This window comes from Pipistrellus hanaki, assembly GCF_964339955.1.
Source record: "Pipistrellus hanaki genome assembly, chromosome: 13".
NCBI classification, from domain to species: Eukaryota; Metazoa; Chordata; class Mammalia; order Chiroptera; family Vespertilionidae; genus Pipistrellus; species Pipistrellus hanaki.
Genome location: NC_140515.1, coordinates 52,764,350 through 52,785,727, shown reverse-complemented (window position 1 = coordinate 52,785,727; position 21,378 = coordinate 52,764,350). Strand labels below are relative to the sequence as shown.

Sequence of the window (21,378 nt, the reverse complement as noted above, 5' to 3'; positions counted from 1 at the left end):
TGTATTGGTTCTGGGATTCTTTGGAGGGACTGGGTGCAAGCCAATGTCAGATGCTGGCTGTGCCAAGCCCTGAGCAACTTGTTTGGAGCTATCAGCGATCCACATCTTGTGGTCCTGGGTGTATATGGAAAGGACCAAGCTGGGCACCAAGGTCTGCTTTTTCTAGCCCTCAGTCCAGGAGTAGGTCAGGCAGAGATCCGCCTCTGCCTATAGGCTCTCTAGTGGTTTCAGTCACGTAGTCAGCCTCTAGCTATACGTCCTCAGAAGGTCATAAGCTCCCCAGGTATTCCGGTGGGGGAGGCTAATGCGTCCCCCCAGGCTGGATGGGAAAGATCCGCGTGAGAAAGATGGTTTCTGCGATATGGGGGAATGACTCAGCATGGGACCCCAGCTGCTGACCTCTCAGCTCTCTCCCCAGAACCACCAACTGCAGACTCTCCTCACACAGCTCTAGACCTCACACAGCAGCTGCTCTGCTCTCCCTCTTCTGGAGCCCAAGGTGAGTGGCTGCAGATGCAATGATTTGTATTGGGCCTTTAAGAGGTTACCTTTGTTTCTAGTCATCTCTCCATCTATCCTTTTCATAGCCAGATATTATTCGGGCACCTTTCCCAGTTCTGGTGCTCTGGGCTAAGGAATCCAGCTTGGGGTTTAGACCCCAGACTTTTCAAGGGGAACCCCCTGCAGCTGAAATATACCTCTGGACCTTCAGTTGCTGCCTGTGGGCTAGCCTCCGCACTTCCCAGCAGTCTCAACTTGGGCTTCTATTTAAGTCCTTGTGTTGTGGGCAGCAGAAAAGGCACCAGGGGTTAGACTGGTGGGGCCAGACTGGAACTGGGTTCAGCAACCTCAATACTTGAGCTTTGGCTAGGAAAGAATTCAGAGCCAAGACTCAAACTACTAGCATAAGAGAACATCCTATATAATGAAGAGCTAATATGCAAATGGTCACTATATCCTCATGCACTAACAGCTCAAGACATTCAACACTGGGGAGAGATGAATGGGGACCAGCCAGGCACAAATGAGCTCTCGAGAGAGGAGTGGGGACCAGCCAGGCTGTGGCCCAGGAGAGGGACAAGCTGCCAGCCCTGTGGTCCAGGGTGCCAGCGCCTATGACCTGGGAGAGGACAAGGTGCCTGTCCTGTGCTCTCGAGCGAAACTGCCTGTCCACTGTCCCCTGTGGCTGCAGCTAGCCTGGGCGAAGCTGGCCCAGGTCCTTGGTGCCTGCAGCCAGCCAGAAGGAGGGAATCCTGGGTCCCGGGTGTGGGGCCAGGCAGAGGCGTTTAGGGGCAATCAGGCCAGCAGGGTAGCAGTTAGGGGCAATCAGGCAGGCAGAGGTGGTTGGGCTATTAGGCAGGCAGGCAGAGGGGTTAGGGGTGATCAGGCAGGCAGGCAGGCTAGTGGGTAGGAGCCAGCAGTCCTGGATTACAAGAGGCAGTCAGACATCCCCAGAGGAGTCCCAGATTGGAGAGGGTGCAGGCCTGGGGTCATCAGGTTACATGAGTTCATGTGCATTGAGAACTTAGAACATTGCCTAGCACACGGCTTGCTGCCTAAAAGTTTGCTGTGGTCATCCCCAAAGCTCTGTAGCATAGAGTAGGAATATCGTAGCCTGGCATTCAAGGCATAGTCATCTTTTTGCCGTGTCGCTCTCACAAAGCTTTACCCAAACCAAGTCTTTACCTGCTTTGTAGGTCTGTGCCCATCACTGCCAGGCTGGTCCCACATCCTCACAGCCTGACCACCATGGCTTTAACCTCGAAACCAGCCTAACACATCTCCATCCCACTACCCAAGAAAAATCAGGTCATCATTGGCAGTTACTGTCTCAATGGCAAGAGAAACTGAGGATGGTAAAGAATTCATAAACAGTGTAGGGGAGGAAAAACAATTCTTCCCCTTCACTGGCTCTTACCAGTTTTCCCGGGATTCCATCTGCAGGTTCTGAGCGAGCTAGGTGTCTCAGAGATTCCACCAGAATCACCAGAAACTGTAGGGGAGGAAAAGTCATTTTCTCTCTTCTTAGTTCTTGGATGAGACCCAACCATAAAAGACAGATTAAAAAAGAGAAAAACAGGTGATTAACATTGAGATCTCATATTTATATGGGAGATGCCCTGGAGGTGGCTTAGAATTCAGGCTTAAATACCAGCATAATTGGGGAAAGGGCTGCGGGAGAGTAGAAGATTTTTAGGGAAGCTGAATGGGCCCTTAGAAGAATAGTTGGGAGTGTTGACTGGGTGTGGTGTCTTTCTGATGTCTCCGGTAACAAGAGGCAATCTTCCTGGTTGGTGAAACTCCCTGGGAGGGGATTTATGACAATGAGTTCCTTTTGGAGGAAATGCCTTCAGGCAGACAGTAGTTTAGAGGAGACCTCTCCCTGTATGTGCTGTTTTTTAAGCGCCTACAGCTCAAAATCATTAATATGATGCAGTGGCACATTTTGGAGGTGGCATAATTCTGCTTCCCTTCCTAAGGAACAGCTCAGACAAGGGGTGAGGCCAGAGGGGCTGGGGAAATGAGGAATGAAGACTGGGCAGCACCCAGAGTGAGAGGGCTGGGGGGGGAGGGGGGAGGGCGGCGTAGAAAAGGTCCCTAGAGCAGAGCCAGGGATCCTTTTTTTTTAATGAGGCCTGAGGAAGTGTGGTGGGAGTGGGAAGTCCTCTGAGGCTCTCCTATCTGACTGAGTGTGCCATGAAAGCAAAGGCCCAGCCACTCTTTCCTTGGCCATTTCTTAGGCTGGAGTTTGCAGTCTGAGGGTTGAGGCCATGTCTCCCTCAGTGCCAAAGCCCCGGCTTGTTCTCTGCTTGTTATAAAATGCCACGTTCCCCAAGCCCGGAGTTCCTCTCTCACCCGTCAGTCTTCTTCTTGTGCAGGTGTCCATCTGGGCCTCCATGTCACCCTGTGGGTTTTGAGAGAAAAGGGAACCTCACAAATAGGCTGCGGGCTGGGCGGGAGTCATCAGGTCCTGCCTTCTGCCAGCCTTGTTTGCCCTCAGAGGGAGAAAAGGGAAATGCTCTCTGACAGAGTCTACGTGGAACAGGGTGGCTGATGGGCACCTTCAGAGGTCCCCTTCCCAAGCTTCCAAGGATAACAAAATGGAACCCCAGCCCCGCTAGCCCAATGAGGTAGGAAGGGAAATGCTTGCAGGAGGAGCTGCGGGTGCTTAGAGAGAGTGGGGAGCTCCAAGGGGCTGGTTCTCACCAAGGCCATGCTCACAAGCCAGGGACTTAAATTTAGTGAGCAGAACCCTTGGAGGGCTAAGTCAACAGTTTGGGTTCTAGAAAGAGCTCTCTGACTTTGAGGTGGAGAACGGTCAATGGGGTAAATGAAGGTCTGAAGGACATGATGACCCTCAGGGTTCACACAGGCACCATTGGACACAGAGATGGGTGAGTTAGATCACAGATGGTCACTGACACAGAGTAGATATTGTCCAGGGAGAGTGTATGACAAGAGGAGAGAAAGTCTTGGCTAGATCCCAGAAAGGAGCAGTCAGGGAAGTAGGGGTTGGGCTGAGGGCAGGGAAAAGGAGCCTAACCTTGAGACCAATGACAAACAAAGAGAGGAAACCAATGGTGGGCTTCTCCCAATGCCGACAGGTCACAGAGTCTGTGGCACTGCAGTCCCAGCCCGCAGGACTGAGGAGGAGGCCCAGTGGGGAGCGCACAGTATACCCTGACCTCAGGAAGCCACAGCCACCAGAGCTAAGGCGGTGCTGGGGTGCAGGCTGTGAGGTGGGCAGGGAGGAGCCAGAGAAGTCTTTGGAGGAATCATGACATTTAATCAACATGTACTGAGTGTCCCCCAAGGCCAGACCCTGGCTAGATCAGAAATAACGTTTGCTTTGAGCATGAGCCAGGCAGGTAAGAACGTGATGGGAGGGCAGTGAGGTCCTTGAGCTTGAGATCTGGGCTGTCCTCTGAACAAGCTGGCTGGGTCAGGGGGCAGGGGGCAGGGGGCAGGAGTGTGCCCTGGAGGAGTTGGGCCCCAGCTGGGCGCCCCATCCAGCTGGAGCAGTGAGATAATGCTGAAAGGAGCCTGGCCAGTTTGCTTTATCATGTGTGTAACTTGGGATAACTTGACAGAAGGGTAGAGGGTCGTCCACTACGTGACTTGAAGGAAGAAGGTGCAGAAAAACATAATTATTAAGCAGGTACCAGATGCCAGGCACTCACTAGGTGCCTTCTGTGCCAGCGCTTCTCAAACTCAATGCTTTTACCAATCTCTGAAGAGTTTCAGAGTCGAATTCAGTAGGTCTAGGGCGAGGTGCTGTGTTTCTAATAAGCCTCCTCCGCCACCTGTAGCTCATTTACTCAGCACCCAGTGCTGTCCAGTGAATATAACGGGCTCCCTTTCCTGGGCAGAAAAGCTGATGTTTTGTGGGTTTTCTCAGCTTGCCTAAAAGTGTGCCATTAAAGAGAATTGCACTATCCCTTGCCCTCCACTAATGTTTGGGTGAAAAAACACAGCCCCCAAATCATCACTCCCGCCAGCCCCCTCTTGGTCCGCCCTAGGAGGCTCTCCATCTGGGAATTCTCATCCTGTGGTCCACTGGCCTCCAGCCGGGAGCTCCTGAGCCTGCTTGCAGCAGTATTTGAAGATAGCCCACCTCACAGGAAACCAGACACTATTGGTTAACTTTGCAAATAAAGATGCCCTCAGAGGGAGGAAAAGGGAAATGCTCTCTGACAGAGTCTACAGGGGACGGGGTGGCTGACTGACACGTTCAGAGGTTCCCTTCCCAAGCCCAGCCCAGGTAGGTGCAGAGGACTCGAGCAGCACCCGTGGGCACATGGGGCAGGACACTGTGGTCAGAGGTCAAAGTGGGGTAATGATGCTGGTTTTCTTCACAGGCCAACAAGGATGACCATGAATCTGAGGATGTTCTAGCCTAACTGTCTGAAGGGCTTGAGGAGTAGGGAGCAGCGACTGATTAGATCACTTATGATATATTCGTGATAGAATATGATCAGAAGCATTAGTGAGGGCCTGGGGAAATGCTCCATGATTTGACATTAACTTAAAAAAAAAAAAAAAAAGCATCATTTAAAACTTCACCTGAATGATACTATGGAATTATTGTTAAAAATTTAAGGTGAGAAATAGTGTTAAAAGTTTTTTTGTTTTTTTTTTAAAGGAATCCTTATTCTTTTAGAGATTCACACTTAACTGTGTATGAGTGAAATGCTATGATGTCTGAATTTATTTTTAAACAATACAGCAGGGCATGAAGTGGGGAATAGATTAAATATTGACCAGAGGTGCTCACTGTTTGGGTGATGAGTACATGGGATTCTCTCTGTTTTTATGTATGTTTGAAAATTTTATAATAAAAGTGAAATTTTATAATAAAAATAGCAACTACATTTTAAGTATAAGTGTAAATATACTTAACATGAATATACAAATATAAAATATGCTTAAAGATTGGACTTAAGATGCTAAAAGCTAGTTGTGGTTGAATCTGGGAAGTTAACTTGTAGATAGTTTGTGTGTTTTATTCCCTTTTATTTATTTATTTATTATTTTTATTTTATTTTTATTTTTTTATTAAATTATTATCTGTGTACATACCTTACTATTGCCTCTCCCACCTCCCATACATGCCCTCCCTCCCTTATTCCCTTTTATTTCCATGCTTTTTTTTTATTAAATTATTATCTGTGCACATATTTTACCATTGCCCCCCCCTCCCATACGTACCCACCCTCCCCAGAGTTTTGTGTCCGTTGGTTGTACTTATTTCCATGCTTTTTTGTGCAGCCACATTTTTATAAAGAGTACCTATTGCATTTATCATGAAGACAGTTTTAATTAATAAATTGCTGGCACAATATTGCTATACACTGTCATAATCATTGTGAGAACACTCATGTTCACAAGGTTTGCGTCATTGGAAAACGTGGTCTTCATGAAGAAATTATGAGTGGGCACAGCTAGATTTCCCCTAGCGCTCAGGCCGACCTGATGCTTTCTCATGCCCTTGGGAAGGGAGCCCCTACTGTGTGTCAGCCACATGCCAGCCATTCTCCCTATCCTACCTCCACTTAACTATCACTCTCTCCATGTCACAGATTTGGGGGGGGGGGGGGGGGGAGGGCGGGTGCGGTAAGACAGCTTGCCTTAGGATGAAGCCCTGGCTCTGTATTTGACCTTGCTAAGCCTCAAATCCTGCTTTCAAAATAAAGATGGACTGTGAGTTGATAATTAGTAATGAGTTTATAATCATTGAAGCCAGGTAATGGGTCCATGTTGAGTATCAGTGAGGATTTTGGTATAGTATATAAAGTTCTGACCACGCTTCCTGGCCCATATTTGTTGCTCAAGAAACAATATATGTTGTCATTATGGGAAAATGAGGCTCAGAAAGGTTGTACTTCAAGATCACTGGCTACTTTCAGATGAGGTTGTGAGGGACAGGAGAGGAAGGGACAAGCCAACGCTGACCCCATATAGGACTACCTTCCTTTCCTTTCCCCATTCCCACACTAACTCCCACCCCCCCCACCCCCCCCTGAATTCCCCAACCCACCCTGACTGGGCTTTGGAAGGGCAGCAGTGTCAGAGACGTTGGCCTCAAAGAACAGACTTCTGAAATATTCGACTGACGCCTCTCCAGCCCAGCCTCTGACCTGGAATGGAGTCTTCAGCTGCCCGTTTCCATCAGGTTCAAACGTTGCCCCCTTGGTGATGTTCAGAACCAGCACCTGCAGTGGCTGAGCTGGACCGAGAGGGGAACATCTACTGTCCCATAGCAGGTCACAGCTAGGAGCCAGGGGACACAGGCCAGGTCTTCGTGGACCTTTCCAAGGACTTGCTCTGATTCCCAGCAGCACTTTCAGGGATCCTGAGTCTGCCCGGGAGCGCCAAGAGAAAGCCCGAGGCCTCCAGCCTGATCCTGATCCCGCCTGCCCACCTTGGGAGCTCAGAACGTGCTGGCCACCAAAGGCCTGGAGTCCTCGTGGCTCTCTGGACACAGTGGGCAATTCAACCACTTCATCGCTGGGTCTGCCCAACCTGCAGCTATTTTGTATTTTGAGTCTCAGAAGGAAGAAAACCCATAGTACATCTCTTTAAATATCTTCCCACACCCTTTTTGGCCTTTTTCCTTAAACCTGTTTATTTACGAAACACTCAAAGAACAGTGTGCAGATTAACGGATTATTACGAATTGATCTCCAGGCAGTGGGAAGAACTGGGCCAGCCGCCCAGCAGCCTCCCTCTGTCTCTTCCTGACCCCAATGCCCACCGTCCCAGAAGTCACTGCCATCCTGCCTTTTATGGTCTTTATTTCCTTGCTTGTGCTCATACGTTTACCACCCAGATGTGCTTCCCTAAACAATATGGATTATCACTGAGATCTGGGACATTTGGCTGCCCCCTCCCCTTTATGTATGTGGATTTATGCGGTAGTCTGCCTTTTTGGTCTGTATTTTTAAAAATGTACCTATGTTGAAGGAGATGTAGATACATATAGAAAAATGTTGATGGTAGCATTGTTCACATGGTCTCAGACTGAGAGCCCCCCAACCCCCACCCCCCGGAGTGCACTGACAGGAGTATGATGACAAGAGTGGAGCACTCACACAATGGCATCCTGCACAGCAATGAGAACAGATCACAGTTTCAGCAACAGCATGGATGAAACACTTCCAGAAATCCTGATATGAATTTACAGATAAACGCAAAACCGGTCCTTATCTGCAAGGCAGTTATCGCCTGCAACTCACTGACACAGTTTCTATTTCCATGAGCAAAAATCACGGTACTGCTCTCAGCTGGTTACAACTTAGTAGTAAATTAGATCAACCAATGGGGAAGGCGAAGGTGGCTCTGGAGGGGGTGCTAGGAAGGACACCAGCAATATTTGGAGGGTGGGGGTGGGGATGCTATTTCAAAGTCATTTATAATTTGTCCTTTTAGTTTCTTAGCATGGAATTTGAGACTCTTCTGCCTACTTGGTCTTGGCTCTCTCTGCATCCTTGTTGGAGCCCTATACTTGGACTAAACCAAACTTCCCTGAATGCTTTAAGGATAAGCCAGCCTCATCTAACCCTACACACACATACACCTCTTAGAATGCAGGGAGAGCTAAGGCTGAGGAGGTAGAAGAGGGGCAGATGGAAGGGCCTTGGATTGGACACATTTTACCACTTGCACCCTGTCCCCTGTGCAAGATGAGTGGGTCTCTACTCCTGTGGTGAGTCTACTTCAACCTACTTTTATATGAGGCCAAGCACAGAGCCCAAGGCAAAGCCAGCAACAGGAGGAAACAGTGCCTGAGGTGAGGGCCCTGTACTGGGTGAGCCACCTCTTGCAGAACCTGCCTTGTTCTGGGTTTGACACGCCTTCCCTCTCTTTTCTTCAAAGTACCTTAAGGTATTTATCTACTACCTCTGCCAAAGGAAACTAAAATATTGAAAAGAAGTGCTTCATGAATTTAGAAAATAGTTGAGGAAGAGGTGGAATTGTTTATTAATTAATTATTAATTAAGTCAATGTTTATTAAGTATCTTTACTATATGATAGTGTAAGCACAAATAACAATGAAAAATATGACACTTCTCCCTGTTGATGGGGAGCTGGGTGCAAAAGGTGAATTTTAAAGGGATTAAGAAGTACAAATTGGCAGCTACAAAATAATCCCGGGGATGTAAAGTACAGCATAGTGAATATAGTCAGTAATATTTTATTAAAACCCCTTTACTTTTAAAAATTTCACTGTACTTTAATTAAGATTATCTGGATCTTAATTTAAATTTTGTTTCTGTTTCTTTAATTATAGTTGGTCCTTATGTCTTTCTGTTCCTAGTATATTCTCTCTACCTAGCCTTTGACCCAGGAGAGCTCCCCATGCTCAGATCCTTAGTACCTTTGGCTCCAAATCCCTTTGTACCCTTCATTCCCATCTTTATCGTTGTCTAGCTGGAAGACCATCCCAGGCATTAAGCCAATTCTTGGGCTTCCCATAACTTTTTAAATATTCTGTCATGAAAAAAATTAAATCTCACAATATTGTTTTAGACATTAGACTGCAACTCAAACCCAGTTTTCACTCAAGGGCCTAGAAAGCCATAAACAGAGACCAAGGAGGTTAAAAAACAAATTAAAGAAGATGCACTGGAGCTAGCAAACAGTGAGCAGGACTTGAAAGAGGGGATGAAGCCTCTTTTTGTTTACAACCTGAAAAGGACATTGGATAGAAGAAGAAAATAGATTTGGGCCACTAATAAGGGAGGAAGTATAGGAAAGGGAAGCTGATTGGAAACGGTGGGTAATGATGAATTTTTTTTTTTTTCTTTAAAAGAGTGAGCTTGAGAAAAGGAAGTGGACCAGAGGAAGTAGAACAAACTGGGTGGGGAGTAAGAGGGTGCTTTTTTTTTTTTTTTTTTCTTTAAAGCAGGCTCTTCAAAATTCATTTCTACAGGGGTCTGAAATCCACCTGCATTCAAAACTCAGCTTCTAGTTCAGTTCAAACTCTTCCAGCTCAACACCTTTTAATCAAACCTTGACATAAGGGAAGAGAACGAAGGACCCCTGAGAAGAGCCTAGAGGGTATTGTGGCTGGCTTCTGCCCTAGGCTGTGCAGCGCAGCCTTGGTTGACAGTGTCTACATGAACTTGGTGTGCACCTCTCTGCTTGCAGCGTGGTCTGTATAAACCTAGCTGAGTAGACACTGCAAAGGCTTACTTACCTCATTGAACACTAGAGTCCTCGGGGGCCAGGAAAGCCAGTGTTCAGCCTAAGTAGAAGCTCTTGATAGCTCCTTGACATCCTCTGAAGACCACCCCCAAGGATTCGTCCTACCCCTGTTTGCTGTCAGGGGGCCCTATCTTCTGTCTCATTTCCCAGACCCAGAAAGAAAAGGTCCACCCAGCTTGGGCCCACCCTTCCTAAAACGGTCCCTTGATTAAGCTATTAGCTTCAACGGAATAATTTAGTGATGGAGAAGCCCTACCCGCCGTCAGATTTCTGATGTATATGGTGCCTTCACATTCTCCAGTGATGTTTAACAAGGCTGGGTTTGAACTGGCTCGAGTGCTAAGACAGACTTCAAATCCTCTTCCCAACCAAGTAAAAAAACCTGGGTCACCCTGGAGTCAAACAGTTGAGATAGCAGCTGGGCCTTGACATTTTCACAGAAGAAAGAACTGAAATTGATCATTCTGGTGTCTGTCCCAAGATCAGACATGTTCAATAGCTATGCATTAAATATATTGAGATGAGAGCCGTATTTTCTAAGTTTTCTGGAGGGTGGGCCTGTGCTTCTCTACTGGGGCTCTGCCTTGGAAGGCTGATGTATCTCTTCTTTCACTTCTCTAGGCCTTTCATTCATTCATTCATTTACTCACTCACTCATTTATTCACCCATTCATTCATTCGTTCATTCAACACAATATAGGCCACTAAGCTCCTAGAGTTCAAGGGCCCAAGATCACTGTGTACACTGTGAGCACCTCTGGGAACAAGGCAATGAAAGGCCTGCTGTCACCATTATTCACATGGAGCTCTAGAATGAAGGTGTAGGATACAATATTGATTCTTCTATAAATATTCCTATGCATTTGCTCTGTGCCAGATCTCTTTTTTTGTTGTTGTTGTTGAACAGTAGTCAACAGAGCTGAAGAGAACACCCACTGTTCTTCTCTTAGGAACCCCTAGTCTTGGGTTGGGGAAAGGGCTGCACGCAAAGTTGGGAAAAACACTGAGTCTGGCCACATCTGGGCTCAAACTTCAGCCTTCCCACATGCCAGCTGTGTGGCCTCGAATAAGTCGCTCACCTCTCTGAGTGCATCTATGTGCCCATAAAGTAGAAATAATTCTTTATGGTGCCATTAATTGAGCATGTACAACATGCCAGTATTATTATATTAGGCAATGAGGAGCTCGTTGAAAGCTTTGTTTCTCTGTTCCCTTCTCTGTATCATGATGCACAATTGCTCATAGCAGGGGACTCGATAAGTGAGTACCTACTATGTGCATAGCACTGTGCAAGTGCTGAGGCAGACCCGTGGGAAGCTGGGACAATTCTGGGGTCTTTGCTGGTAGTGCTGAGCCACCAGGGAGCTGAATCCTCTTTCCGGGGTGGACTCTCTGGACGGCAAGTAGTGGTCCCAAGCTAGAATGATCCCCCTGATCAGCCATTTTGCTTGCAATAAGCAATGAGGCCAACAGTCAGGCACAATCATCCCTCCCGGATCATATCTTAAATCGTGTTCCATCTTGAGGATAAATTGCCACACTACTGAATTCTGTTTTTATCAAAGTCTTTGCCTTTGTGGCCTCTTCGCTGTTGAGATGACAAGCCCCTTCAGGCCTGAGACTGTGCCCCCTGTAGGACAGAGCTCAGAGCCTGTAGGACTTTATATGTGTTTGTAGAATGGATGTTGAGCTTCTCCAACCAGGACCGCCCCTGATGTATTTGGCATCTCAATGCCAATTAGAAAAAATATCGCTGTGTGTGTGACAGCCTTGAACTAGGGCACCCAGCGAGGGCAGGGGCTGGATTTGGACCTCCCTGCCACGTAGCCTGGAAGTCAGTTGTTTATTTCTAACCATTTCTACCTTCTCCACACTCTTCTCCCAGAGGTCCCCTCCTCTAATCAAGAATATGCCTGGAGCCATTCATTAAACATAGGACTTTCCCTTCAGTATTGCAGAGAGGCTAAATAGATAATGATGTGGATTATTTCGAAATGAGCCTGAAAGCTTAGTAAAAGCTCACTAAAGCTTGGCTTCCTCCCTCTTCTCTCCCCTCTTCCCCACTTAAAAAAAATCTGGAAAGGAAACATTTTTTATTTTAGGGGGGGGGGGGATATAAAACAACCTTTATAGACCAAATTTTCATAACACCTAGGATGGGAGTGAAACATGAGTCCACAGACAGCCTGGGTGACTCCAAAGGTTGTCCAAAGTGCTTCTGCTTCCTCACACATTTATTAAGTGCCTGCTGTATGCTACGCACAGTGCCAGGTGCTCGCTTCAAAACAGCACTGTGGGCAGGCATGACAATGAACCCCAGTCTTGCAGGTGAGGAATTTGAGGCCCAGAGGTTCCAAGTTCTCCCAAGGTCACTGGGCCAGAGAAGGCAGGATATGGGATGCAATCTTGGGAGAGTCCATCTGCAGCCCTCACCCTCCCTGCCCATCTCTCTTCTCTTCCTCCTCAATGACCCAGGGACACTTACCCGGACATTTGTAGGAGGTCCCCATGTGTAAGGCATGGTGCTAAGAGTGGACATCAAACCCACCTCATGCAGATTTGGCAAAATCAAACCAAAGCATGAAGTTCCTGGGCTGCAGGATTGAGCACAGGCACTTGAAAAGTTGCAAAATGATTTATATTGACGTTGGCCTCCTCTCAAGGTCAGCATGCCAGCTCCTTTCACTGGAGGGAAAGGGAGGGAGAGGGTACCTCACCCCAGAATCCCTAATTATGACCCCAAGGGTTTGACTATTTGCCCTGCTATTTGCATGTCTGGAAAGATATGGGTTTTCATCAAGCCACCATCACCAAGTAGCAACAACTCTGTCTTCTCCTATCAGCTTGCGCCATTTGAAACTGACATTTGTGTGGTTCTAACATGGTTGCATATTAGCCATTTTATATGGTTCAACTTAAATGTTATTGATTAAGGTCACACCCAGAGGTTCCTTTCTGAGTAAAGGGCACTGCAGCCTAAAGCAAAGCAAGTATAGGCTTTTTCTAGGGGTGAGAACTCCATCCCAGCCTGAGACAGCCCAGGCCAGAGCCTTGGCCTACTTAGTTCTGTCAGAGTCTGGGTCAGATGTAGAGATGGGCCTGGACACAAGGCAGAGGCTTGGAGGGAGCACCAAAGCCCTGGACGGGTGGGTCTCCACCCTGGCAGAAACATCATCTTAGTGAAACCATCACGAAAAGGAAGCAGTGGGGTGTGGAAACTCCCTTGGTTAAAGAAGTGTGAGCTTTGCTTTTAGTTGTGGTGGAGAGGGAGGCAATGACAGCCAGGAGGTGTGCCCCAAATATGGTTGAGGTTTCTGAGGTACCTATCTGTAATATCACAAACAAAAGCAGGAGGCCTCAGGGACCAGGCATAAGGGCTCTTCTTGTGGCCTCTGGAGAGTGAGGAGTGAGTCCTGGCTGGGAGGGGGAAGAGGAGAGGGACAATATGGGAGAAGTATGACTTCCCAACCTGCTCAGAAGGTTGTTCTTGTGCTCCAAAAAAGGTTTGTCTTGTGCTCCAAAAAACTTAGATTCAAATGCTAGCTGACCCACTGACTGAGTAGCCTTGGGCCAGTCACTCTTAGAGAACTGACTTCCTTTAATGTGAAAGGAATCAGTTACAGCCTCCACAGAGACGGCCTTGGGGACAATGAGATGGCATGTCTGACGTTGAGAAATGTATTGCTTAGGCACCAACCAATATTTATTTTTTACGGTCAGGCTATGTATGGGGACAGACAGAATTCTGACCTTGTCGCTCTGAGAACTCATGCTGTTTCTTGTTTTCCTTTTTGATCCAGACCGTCACCATGCCTACCTCCTTCCCTGAATCAATTTCAGAAGACTTTCAGTATGATGAGAGTGCGGAAGCCTGTCATATCGGGGATATTGTGGCCTTTGGAGCTACCTTCCTGCCCATAGTATACTCCCTTGTCTTTGCCTTTGGCCTGGTGGGAAATTTGCTGGTGGTGTTTGCACTCACCCATAGTCAGAAGCCCAAGAGTATCACCGACATTTATCTCCTGAACCTGGCCTTGTCCGATCTGCTTTTTGTAGCCACCTTGCCTTTCTGGATTCATTATTTGATAAGGGAACAAGGCTTTAACAATGCAACGTGCAAACTCACTACTGCCTTCTTCTTCATTGGCTTTTTTGGAGGCATATTCTTCATCACCATCATCAGCATCGATAGGTACCTGGCCATTGTCCTGGCCGCCAACTCCATGAACAACCGGACAGTGCAGCATGGCGTCACCATCAGCCTCGGAGTCTGGGCAGCAGCCATCTTGGTGGCAGCACCCCAGTTCATGTTCACAAAACTTACGGAAAACCAGTGCTTCGGGGACTACCCTGAGGTCCTGCGGGACATCTGGCCTGTGCTCCGCAACCTGGAAACAAACATTTTTGGCTTCTTGCTCCCTCTGCTCATTATGAGTTACTGTTACTTCAGAATCATGCAGACACTGTTTTCCTGCAAGAACAACAAGAAAGCTAAAGCCATTAAACTGGTATTTCTGGTGGTCATCATGTTTTTCCTCTTCTGGACACCCTACCACATTATGATTTTCTTAGAGACACTCAATTTTTACAACTTCTTTCCCAAATGTGACACAAAGCGGGATCTGAAATTGGTGCTCAATGTGACTGAGACAATTGCGTTTATCCACTGTTGTCTCAATCCCCTTATCTATGCATTCGCTGGAGAGAAATTCAGAAGATACCTTTCCCACCTGCATAGAAAATGCCTGGCTGTCCTGTGTGGCAGATCGGTGCATGCAAGTTTCCCCTCTTCTGAATCACAAAGGAGCAGGAGGGAAAGTGTTCTGAGCAGCAACGCGACTCACTACACCAGCGATGGAGATGCATCCATGAATCTCTGAAGAGATCCCCAAAGCCCCGGCCCTCCGGAGAGCCTGTAGCTCCTGAGTCTGACACTGAAAAATGAGGATACATTTTTTTGTTTGTTTCTTATGTGCAAGAAATGATGGGCCCAGTGGCTCCCCCACAAAATCCCTAAGGCAGTGGTCGGCAAAGTCAACAGAGCCAAATATCAACAGTACAATGATTGAAATTTCTTTGGAGAGCCAAATTTTTTGAACTTAAACTTCTTCTAACGCCACTTCTTCAGAATATATTTGCCTAAGCCCTGGTATTTTGTGGAAGAGCCACACTCAAGGTGCCAGCGAGCCACAGTTTGCCGACCACAGCCCTAAGGTGTTTTTTTGAGATTTGTTCTCAAAACGTGAATGATTAAGGATAGGCATGTCTCTTACTGCAAAAGTCAGGACTTTTTTGTTTACAAATGACAAAAGTTTGACTCAAACTAGCTTAGGTAACAAGAAGGTGAAGTATTGTTCGTACTGTGGCACTGACAAGGGGGTGGCTGAGCCCTCAGAGTGCATGGGGACCGGGGTTTGAATCAAGCCAGAATTTCCTCTCTCTCTGATTCTCAAATCTTTGAGTGGTGACTGAGCTCCAGACTCACATAGCACAGCTTTGTCATCAGAGAGGAACTGAGATCCATTTCTCCCTCTCTGGTCTCTAGGTCAAAATTCCCAGGGAAGGGCTCTGATTGGCCAAGTTAGTATCAGATGCCCATCCTTACATCAGTTGGTGGTATTCATGGGATAGATAATACAGCAATTTCCCTTCCAATCTCATGGTTAGCAGTTCATGGAGATATATTTCCAAGAAGCTGGACAGGTGGGTGCTGCGTTGATCAGACAGAACCAGATCGGCCCACAAATTTTACCATGTGTCTGGCCTCCAGTCACACCAACCAGTACACACACTAGCCTCCTCTTTAATATACCCCTTCTCTCATTTCCCCAAACCTACAAAGGTTCCCCATTGCCATTGCCTCAAGTCCAAACTCAAATGCGTGGCCTCTGAGACCCTCCAAGAGATTGCCTATTGCCTCCCCTTTTCAAAGGAGTCCACCCACCCTGTCATCTAGATTTCTTCCATTGGCTTCATGTTTCTCCATGTGCTTCTGGGCCCAAGGGGAATAGAAAAAACCCTGGCCCAAACTGTAATTGGTTTTCAATCCCAACTCTCTATCACTTGCCCATTGGGGGGCCTAGGACAACTGAGCTTCAGTTTCCTCATCTGTAGAATGGAGATAATGGCACTTTTCACATTGGTAGCTTTGTTTCCAGTATGAAGAACCAGCCACCAACTGTTGCGGGTCCCAACACTGGACTGGTTCCCAGACCACAACTTGCTCCCCACAGGGCACCGTGTTTAAGTGATGGTGTTGGCAGAGCCTGGAGGAGCCTGCAGGTCCGCTGCATGCTCTAGCCCAGACACGGAGAAGGCTGGTTCCTAGAGTAACATTCTGTGGATGCTCCTGGATGTACCGATCAACAACCTGCCCTGACCCAGCCCTCCAGACTGCCTTGAACATTCTCTCCCAATCATCTTGTGGCAAACTCCTGCCCACCTGGAGATAACCCCATCATTCACAGCCACTGCCAACCCAGAGAGCCAGGGCTACAGGAGTGGCCTTCTTTTTTTCAGTTAACATTTGGGAAGATCTAAAACTTTAAAGCTTGAAAAACAGCTATAGTGATGCTAAAGAAAATGCCATCTGTAATCCGACCACTCAGTATTCTCATTTGCCCGTCCAGATCGTGGTCATACCCTCGTCGAAATCATAATGTACAGACGGTTTTATAATCTGCTTTTCTTCACTTAACATGAGGGCACATATCACTTTCTGTTCCTCCTTGGTTTTGTGATGATCATTTTAGAATGCCAAGATGTATCCTCATTAAAGGCGTCTGACTCATTGCTGTATTTCTGGTACCTCTTTGGCAGTCAGTATGTTTGTTTAATCAATGAGAGGATGAATCATTGTACTTGTACTGTAATCAAGACCATGTACTGTAATTTACTCCCCATTGCTTTGTTGGTAAGCCTTTCACTTGTTTCCAATATTTACCAAATACAAACCTGTGATTTCCTTTCTCCTCGTCAATTGTTTCCTTTGGATAAATTCCACATGATGGCCGAAACCGGTTTGGCTCAGTGGTAGAGCGTCGGTCTGCGGACTGAAAGGTCCCGGGTTCGATTCCGGTCAAGGGCATGTACGTTGGTTGCAGGCACATCCCCGGTGGGGGGGGGGGGTGCAGGAGGCGGCTGGTTGATGTTTCTCTCTCATCGATGTTTCTAGCTCTCTATCTCTCTCCCTTCCTCTCTGTAAAAAAATCAAAAAAAAAATATTTTTTAAAAAATTCCACAAGACGGGGGATAACTGGGTCAAAGGGCATGGCAATTTTTAGCTACTGACACATAACATATGAAAGAACATCACAAAACCTTTATTAAGCATATTTTCTATGCAATATGTGAGCTCAGACCCAGAGTTGTTCCAAAGATGCATCAGACCCAGCCTCTGCCCTCAATGCTTAAGCAGTGCTTACCATTGAAGCACAGAACAGAGAACTGAACAAATAAGTATAACTTGCACTAATTGGTAACACAAGGGCAGGGACTTGTGACTGAATGTATAAGGGTAAGGGGGTTTCTCCAAACAAAAAGGAGGAGATGGCATTCTAAGGCAAGTGAGTGGCATATGCAAAGGACATGAGTGAGAGCATGGGGCCCTTTAAGAGAAAAGGCATTGGGAGCAGAGTGGGTGGTGGGAACCTTCTGGAGTGTTGGCTCAACCAGCGAAGGGAACTGTTCTCAGGTGTTCACAAATTGCCCCATTATTACATGATCCTCATTCCAGCTGTTGATTCATGAAACTTTTAATTAAATTTTAACTTATATTGTGTATTTGAAAGTTGTTAAGAGAATAGATTTTAAAAGTTCTCACTCCACCCTCCTCTCCCCAAAATTATAACTATGTGAAGTGATGGATGTGTTAACTAACCTTATTGTGGTGATCATTTTGTTATATATATATATATATATATATATATATATATATATATATATATATATTCACTATATTGTATACCTTAAACTTATACATTGCAGTGTGTCAATTATGTCTCTGGAAAAAAAGAGCAGCGATCATAGGTAGGCAATGAAAACTCCCCAAAAAGGAGGTCTGCAGGTAGATGATGTTGGCAGGAAGGGGATGCCCTGAGCACCCAGGGAGAAAATTCACATTTGGCCCAAGAGACTGACAACTACACCTGGGACCATGGAAACCCAGCTCTGAGAGATCCATCTTGAAAACCACTTGGCCCCCAGATGATGCCCCATTATGCCCTGAAATTCAGGCAATCTGTCCCAACTCATAAGCTGATTTCCTTCTCCATCCATTCCCCACTTTCCTGGCCTATGGGACCACTTCAATTTCATCATGACCTGTAATACTGCCGGCTTAACTGCTGAGCGAACAACCACATTTTGGTCTACCCAAAGGTAGTATAATCTGAGAACAAGTGAGAGAAATAGGTCCTAGCAAATTTAAAAATATCTGGCTTCTTTTCAAGACTCCCTCTATTTATAGGAGGGTCGAGCCATTTTCTCAAAGATATGCGGAGCTATGTTTCCATGTCTGTTTTTTGAGGCATGTTGTTAGGCAACAGCCAGAGTTCTTCCACAAATACCCTAGACAGCCCTAGAAACCACAAAACAGGCTTGGCAGGAAAATCACTCTTACACCATAGTTCCTTATTTACTTAGTTAGAAACAATAATAAATGTTCTCGCATTTCTTTGAGATAGTAGGTATAATAAGATTGTTCAGTTTTCATTGTGTTTATTTTATATTCTTTATATCTTTCTTCAGATTATAAAAGAGATGGACAGTCATAGAAAATACCTCTCACAATCCAGGACTTCTCACTCCTTATCTCCCATCTCCGTTGCAGGTGGAAGAGGCTCCTGCCACTGCCCCTACCCTTGCCAGCCGTGAGCCCAGCTTCTGGCTGAGCAGCACTCCCCCTCTGGGAGCGCACTGACCACTAGGGGACAGCTCCTCATTGAGTGTCTGTCCCCTGGTGGTCAGTGCATAGCATAGCGACTGGTTGTTCTGCCATTCGGTCGACTTGAATATTAGGGTTTTATTATATAGGATGGGGATAGTTTCAGTTTTGCAATATGAAGAGAATTATGGAGATGGATGATGGTGATGGTTATACCATAATATTAATGTACTTAAAACTATTGAACTGTATATTTAAAAATGGTTAAGATGGTAAATTCTATATTATGTATATTTTATCACAATAAAAAAGTTGGGGTGGGGACAACAAAATCTAGGAAGAGAAGGAGATGGTGTTACTGACTCTGGGGAGAGAGGAGTGTATTAGAAGGAGAAGAAGAGGAACAGGGCACCCACAAAGTTCTATGCAATCTGCATGCTTAAAAAGTTCACTTCTATACAAAATGTGAACAATCTGCAAAAGGCAACAAAGATAGAATTTATTCAAGGCTTTGGACAGTTGATTTCAGGAAGGTCAGCTTTCAATGCATCATCCACCGTCATTTTGGATATACTTGGATACAGCTGTCTCAGTATAATGTAGAGCTCATTACCTGCAAAATGAAAGAATGAAAAACAAGTATGAGCAACTTAATTTCAATCTCTAGTAAATTCTTTTTGGTCGCATTTCACAAAGTATTTATACCTTACATGAAAGGGAATTTATTAGAAATCCAAACCATTTATGGACACCCTATATCTTGGGCTTTTGCTAGCAGAAGTGATGCTTCAATAAGCAAAGAACTCCATGAGTTCTTAGAACCAATTCTAAGAACTCCTTGGCATATGCAGCTAACCCCTTCTTGGGGCAAGATGCTGGCGATCAGCCAAACTGGGAAGTCGCATATCAAAAGGCTAATTACCAGGAATGGATAAGTGCCCATTGATACCCCCACCCTCTTCCCTCCACAATGATCTATTTCAGTTCCCATGTAGTCATCAGTGTCATCAATCCCCATTGTCAAGAGGAAGCTGAAAAAGCCAACACTTCTCCTTTGGGGTAAGTTGCAAAATTCTTCATCAGTTCTCAGCATTATAAATCCTGTTTTTACTTTCACAGCTATATGCAAAAATCCAAACAGCATCTTTCTAAAACTGAAAGAAAAAAGAAGCCACAACTTATCCTGATATGAGTTCCCAAGGCCCTCAGAGGAGAGAACTAGGAGAAGCTAATTCAACAGAGTCACCTTTGTGCTTGATGGGACACTGTGGGTGCTCGCTTCCTGCTATCAATGGGGTGTCTAGCGAAAAGATGAGAAAGCACCCAGCTTTTCAGGAGGAGGAAGTTCAGGCACATATCCCCAGTGGAAAGCTAGCTCTCTAGAACATACTGATACTGGATGACCCCAGAACTGAATTTGAAATCTGATGGATTCTTATTTCATTCTCTCTCTCTCTCTCTCTCTCTCTCTCTCTCTCTCTCTCTCTCTCTCTCTCTTTCTCTCTCTCTCTCCACCCCCCTTTCTCTCTCCCTCTTTTAGATCAATAAAAACATATTAAAAACAACAACATCAATGGACCAGCCCCTCCTCAATACCAAACCACCTGTCAGATTTAGTTTGATCTCTTGGTGAAAGTGATATCTGTCAGATATTTCCATTCTAAAGGCATTTCGCTGCCCCCTTGTAATTAAAAAGTGAGGAGAAACTTCCAAACTACATGAAAATTTTGTTCCCCCCAAAACCTTTCAACTAATGGTGTTAGCATTGATAGCCATGCATTGATGTTCCTTAGCTGGATCAATTATTACACTGATATTTGCACAATTATGATGTTCTAATTCTATCCTTGCTTCTATACATGCTAACTGGTGTTGTGGTGGATGTTGTGGTGTGCTTTCCTGGTTCCACTTCAGAACTGGGAGACTCCTTTCTCCAGTTGCTCAGTGTGTTGCCTGCTGAAGGTTCTCAGCTGAGGTCTGGCCCAGGAATTACCCTAGGTGGAAAGAAACTGCCTTCCCCAAGGTTATGGTCACTCCCCCAGGACAGTCCTCATCTCCAACAATGTAATGGGAAAGAATACAAAGGCCCAGGCCTCTCACCCCAATTAATCAACTCTGATGGGCCATCCCAACTCCAGGGACCTGGTGAAAACAGCTATTACTCCTGCTATGATGACATCCCAGTTCACCTCCCAGCTCTACCCAATCCTGCTTTTCTAAGTTCCCCACAGTGTTCGTCCTAGGAGCCGTCCCAAGTAACCCTCCTGCATACAAATATCTACTCTCTAGTGTGTTTTTCTAGGGAACTCAGTCTGTGACATGTATCCTTCTATATAAAAGGTGTCTTTTTCCTATACTTCCTTTCCCTCACCCCTGAGCATTACTATGGATTCATGGATATTTCTGAAACTTAGTATGGTATAATCCATTCTCATCATTATTCTTTTTGGATGCTCAACTTCTCTCAGATTGAGCCAATGGGAACCCCTTTAAGCTGGCTCCTGTGTCCTTTTCACATGTCCCCATTAGTATTTGAGCATATCCTTGCTTTCTGGACTTAGATTGAAACAAAGTAATCTCATCCCTCTTTCCAAAGAAACCAGTTCAAGAACCAGGTCTAAGCCAATTAGCTTTTGGCTTTCCTCTGTCTATGGATGGGTTCAAGGATAATCCAATTGGGGATGAGATCAAATGTCTCATCCCAGTCGGTATGGTATGAATGAGTCTATGAAGCCTGAAGCTGCTGCAGCCTTTTTGTCACCGTGAAAGCAGCCAGCCTGAGGAAG

General features: G+C 46.1%; 1 protein-coding gene across 3 annotated transcripts; it reads left to right on the top strand.

Annotated features, from left to right (window-relative positions):
* The first annotated feature begins 3,004 nt into the window (after positions 1–3,004).
* CX3CR1 (C-X3-C motif chemokine receptor 1) lies at positions 3,005–16,682 on the top strand. Of its 3 annotated transcripts, none has more exons than XM_084902838.1 (2): positions 3,005–3,131; positions 13,509–16,682. In XM_084902838.1, exon 2 carries the CDS (start codon positions 13,518–13,520, stop codon positions 14,586–14,588), a length of 1,071 nt encoding a protein of 356 aa, XP_084758964.1. In that variant the 5' UTR covers positions 3,005–3,131; positions 13,509–13,517; the 3' UTR covers positions 14,589–16,682. The 3 variants fall into 3 exon arrangements, with proteins under 3 accessions (XP_084758964.1, XP_084758965.1, XP_084758963.1); XM_084902839.1 differs by lacking the exon at positions 3,005–3,131 and adding an exon at positions 3,363–3,395; XM_084902837.1 differs by lacking the exon at positions 3,005–3,131 and adding an exon at positions 4,697–4,762.
* Positions 16,683–21,378: the final 4,696 nt, after the last annotated feature.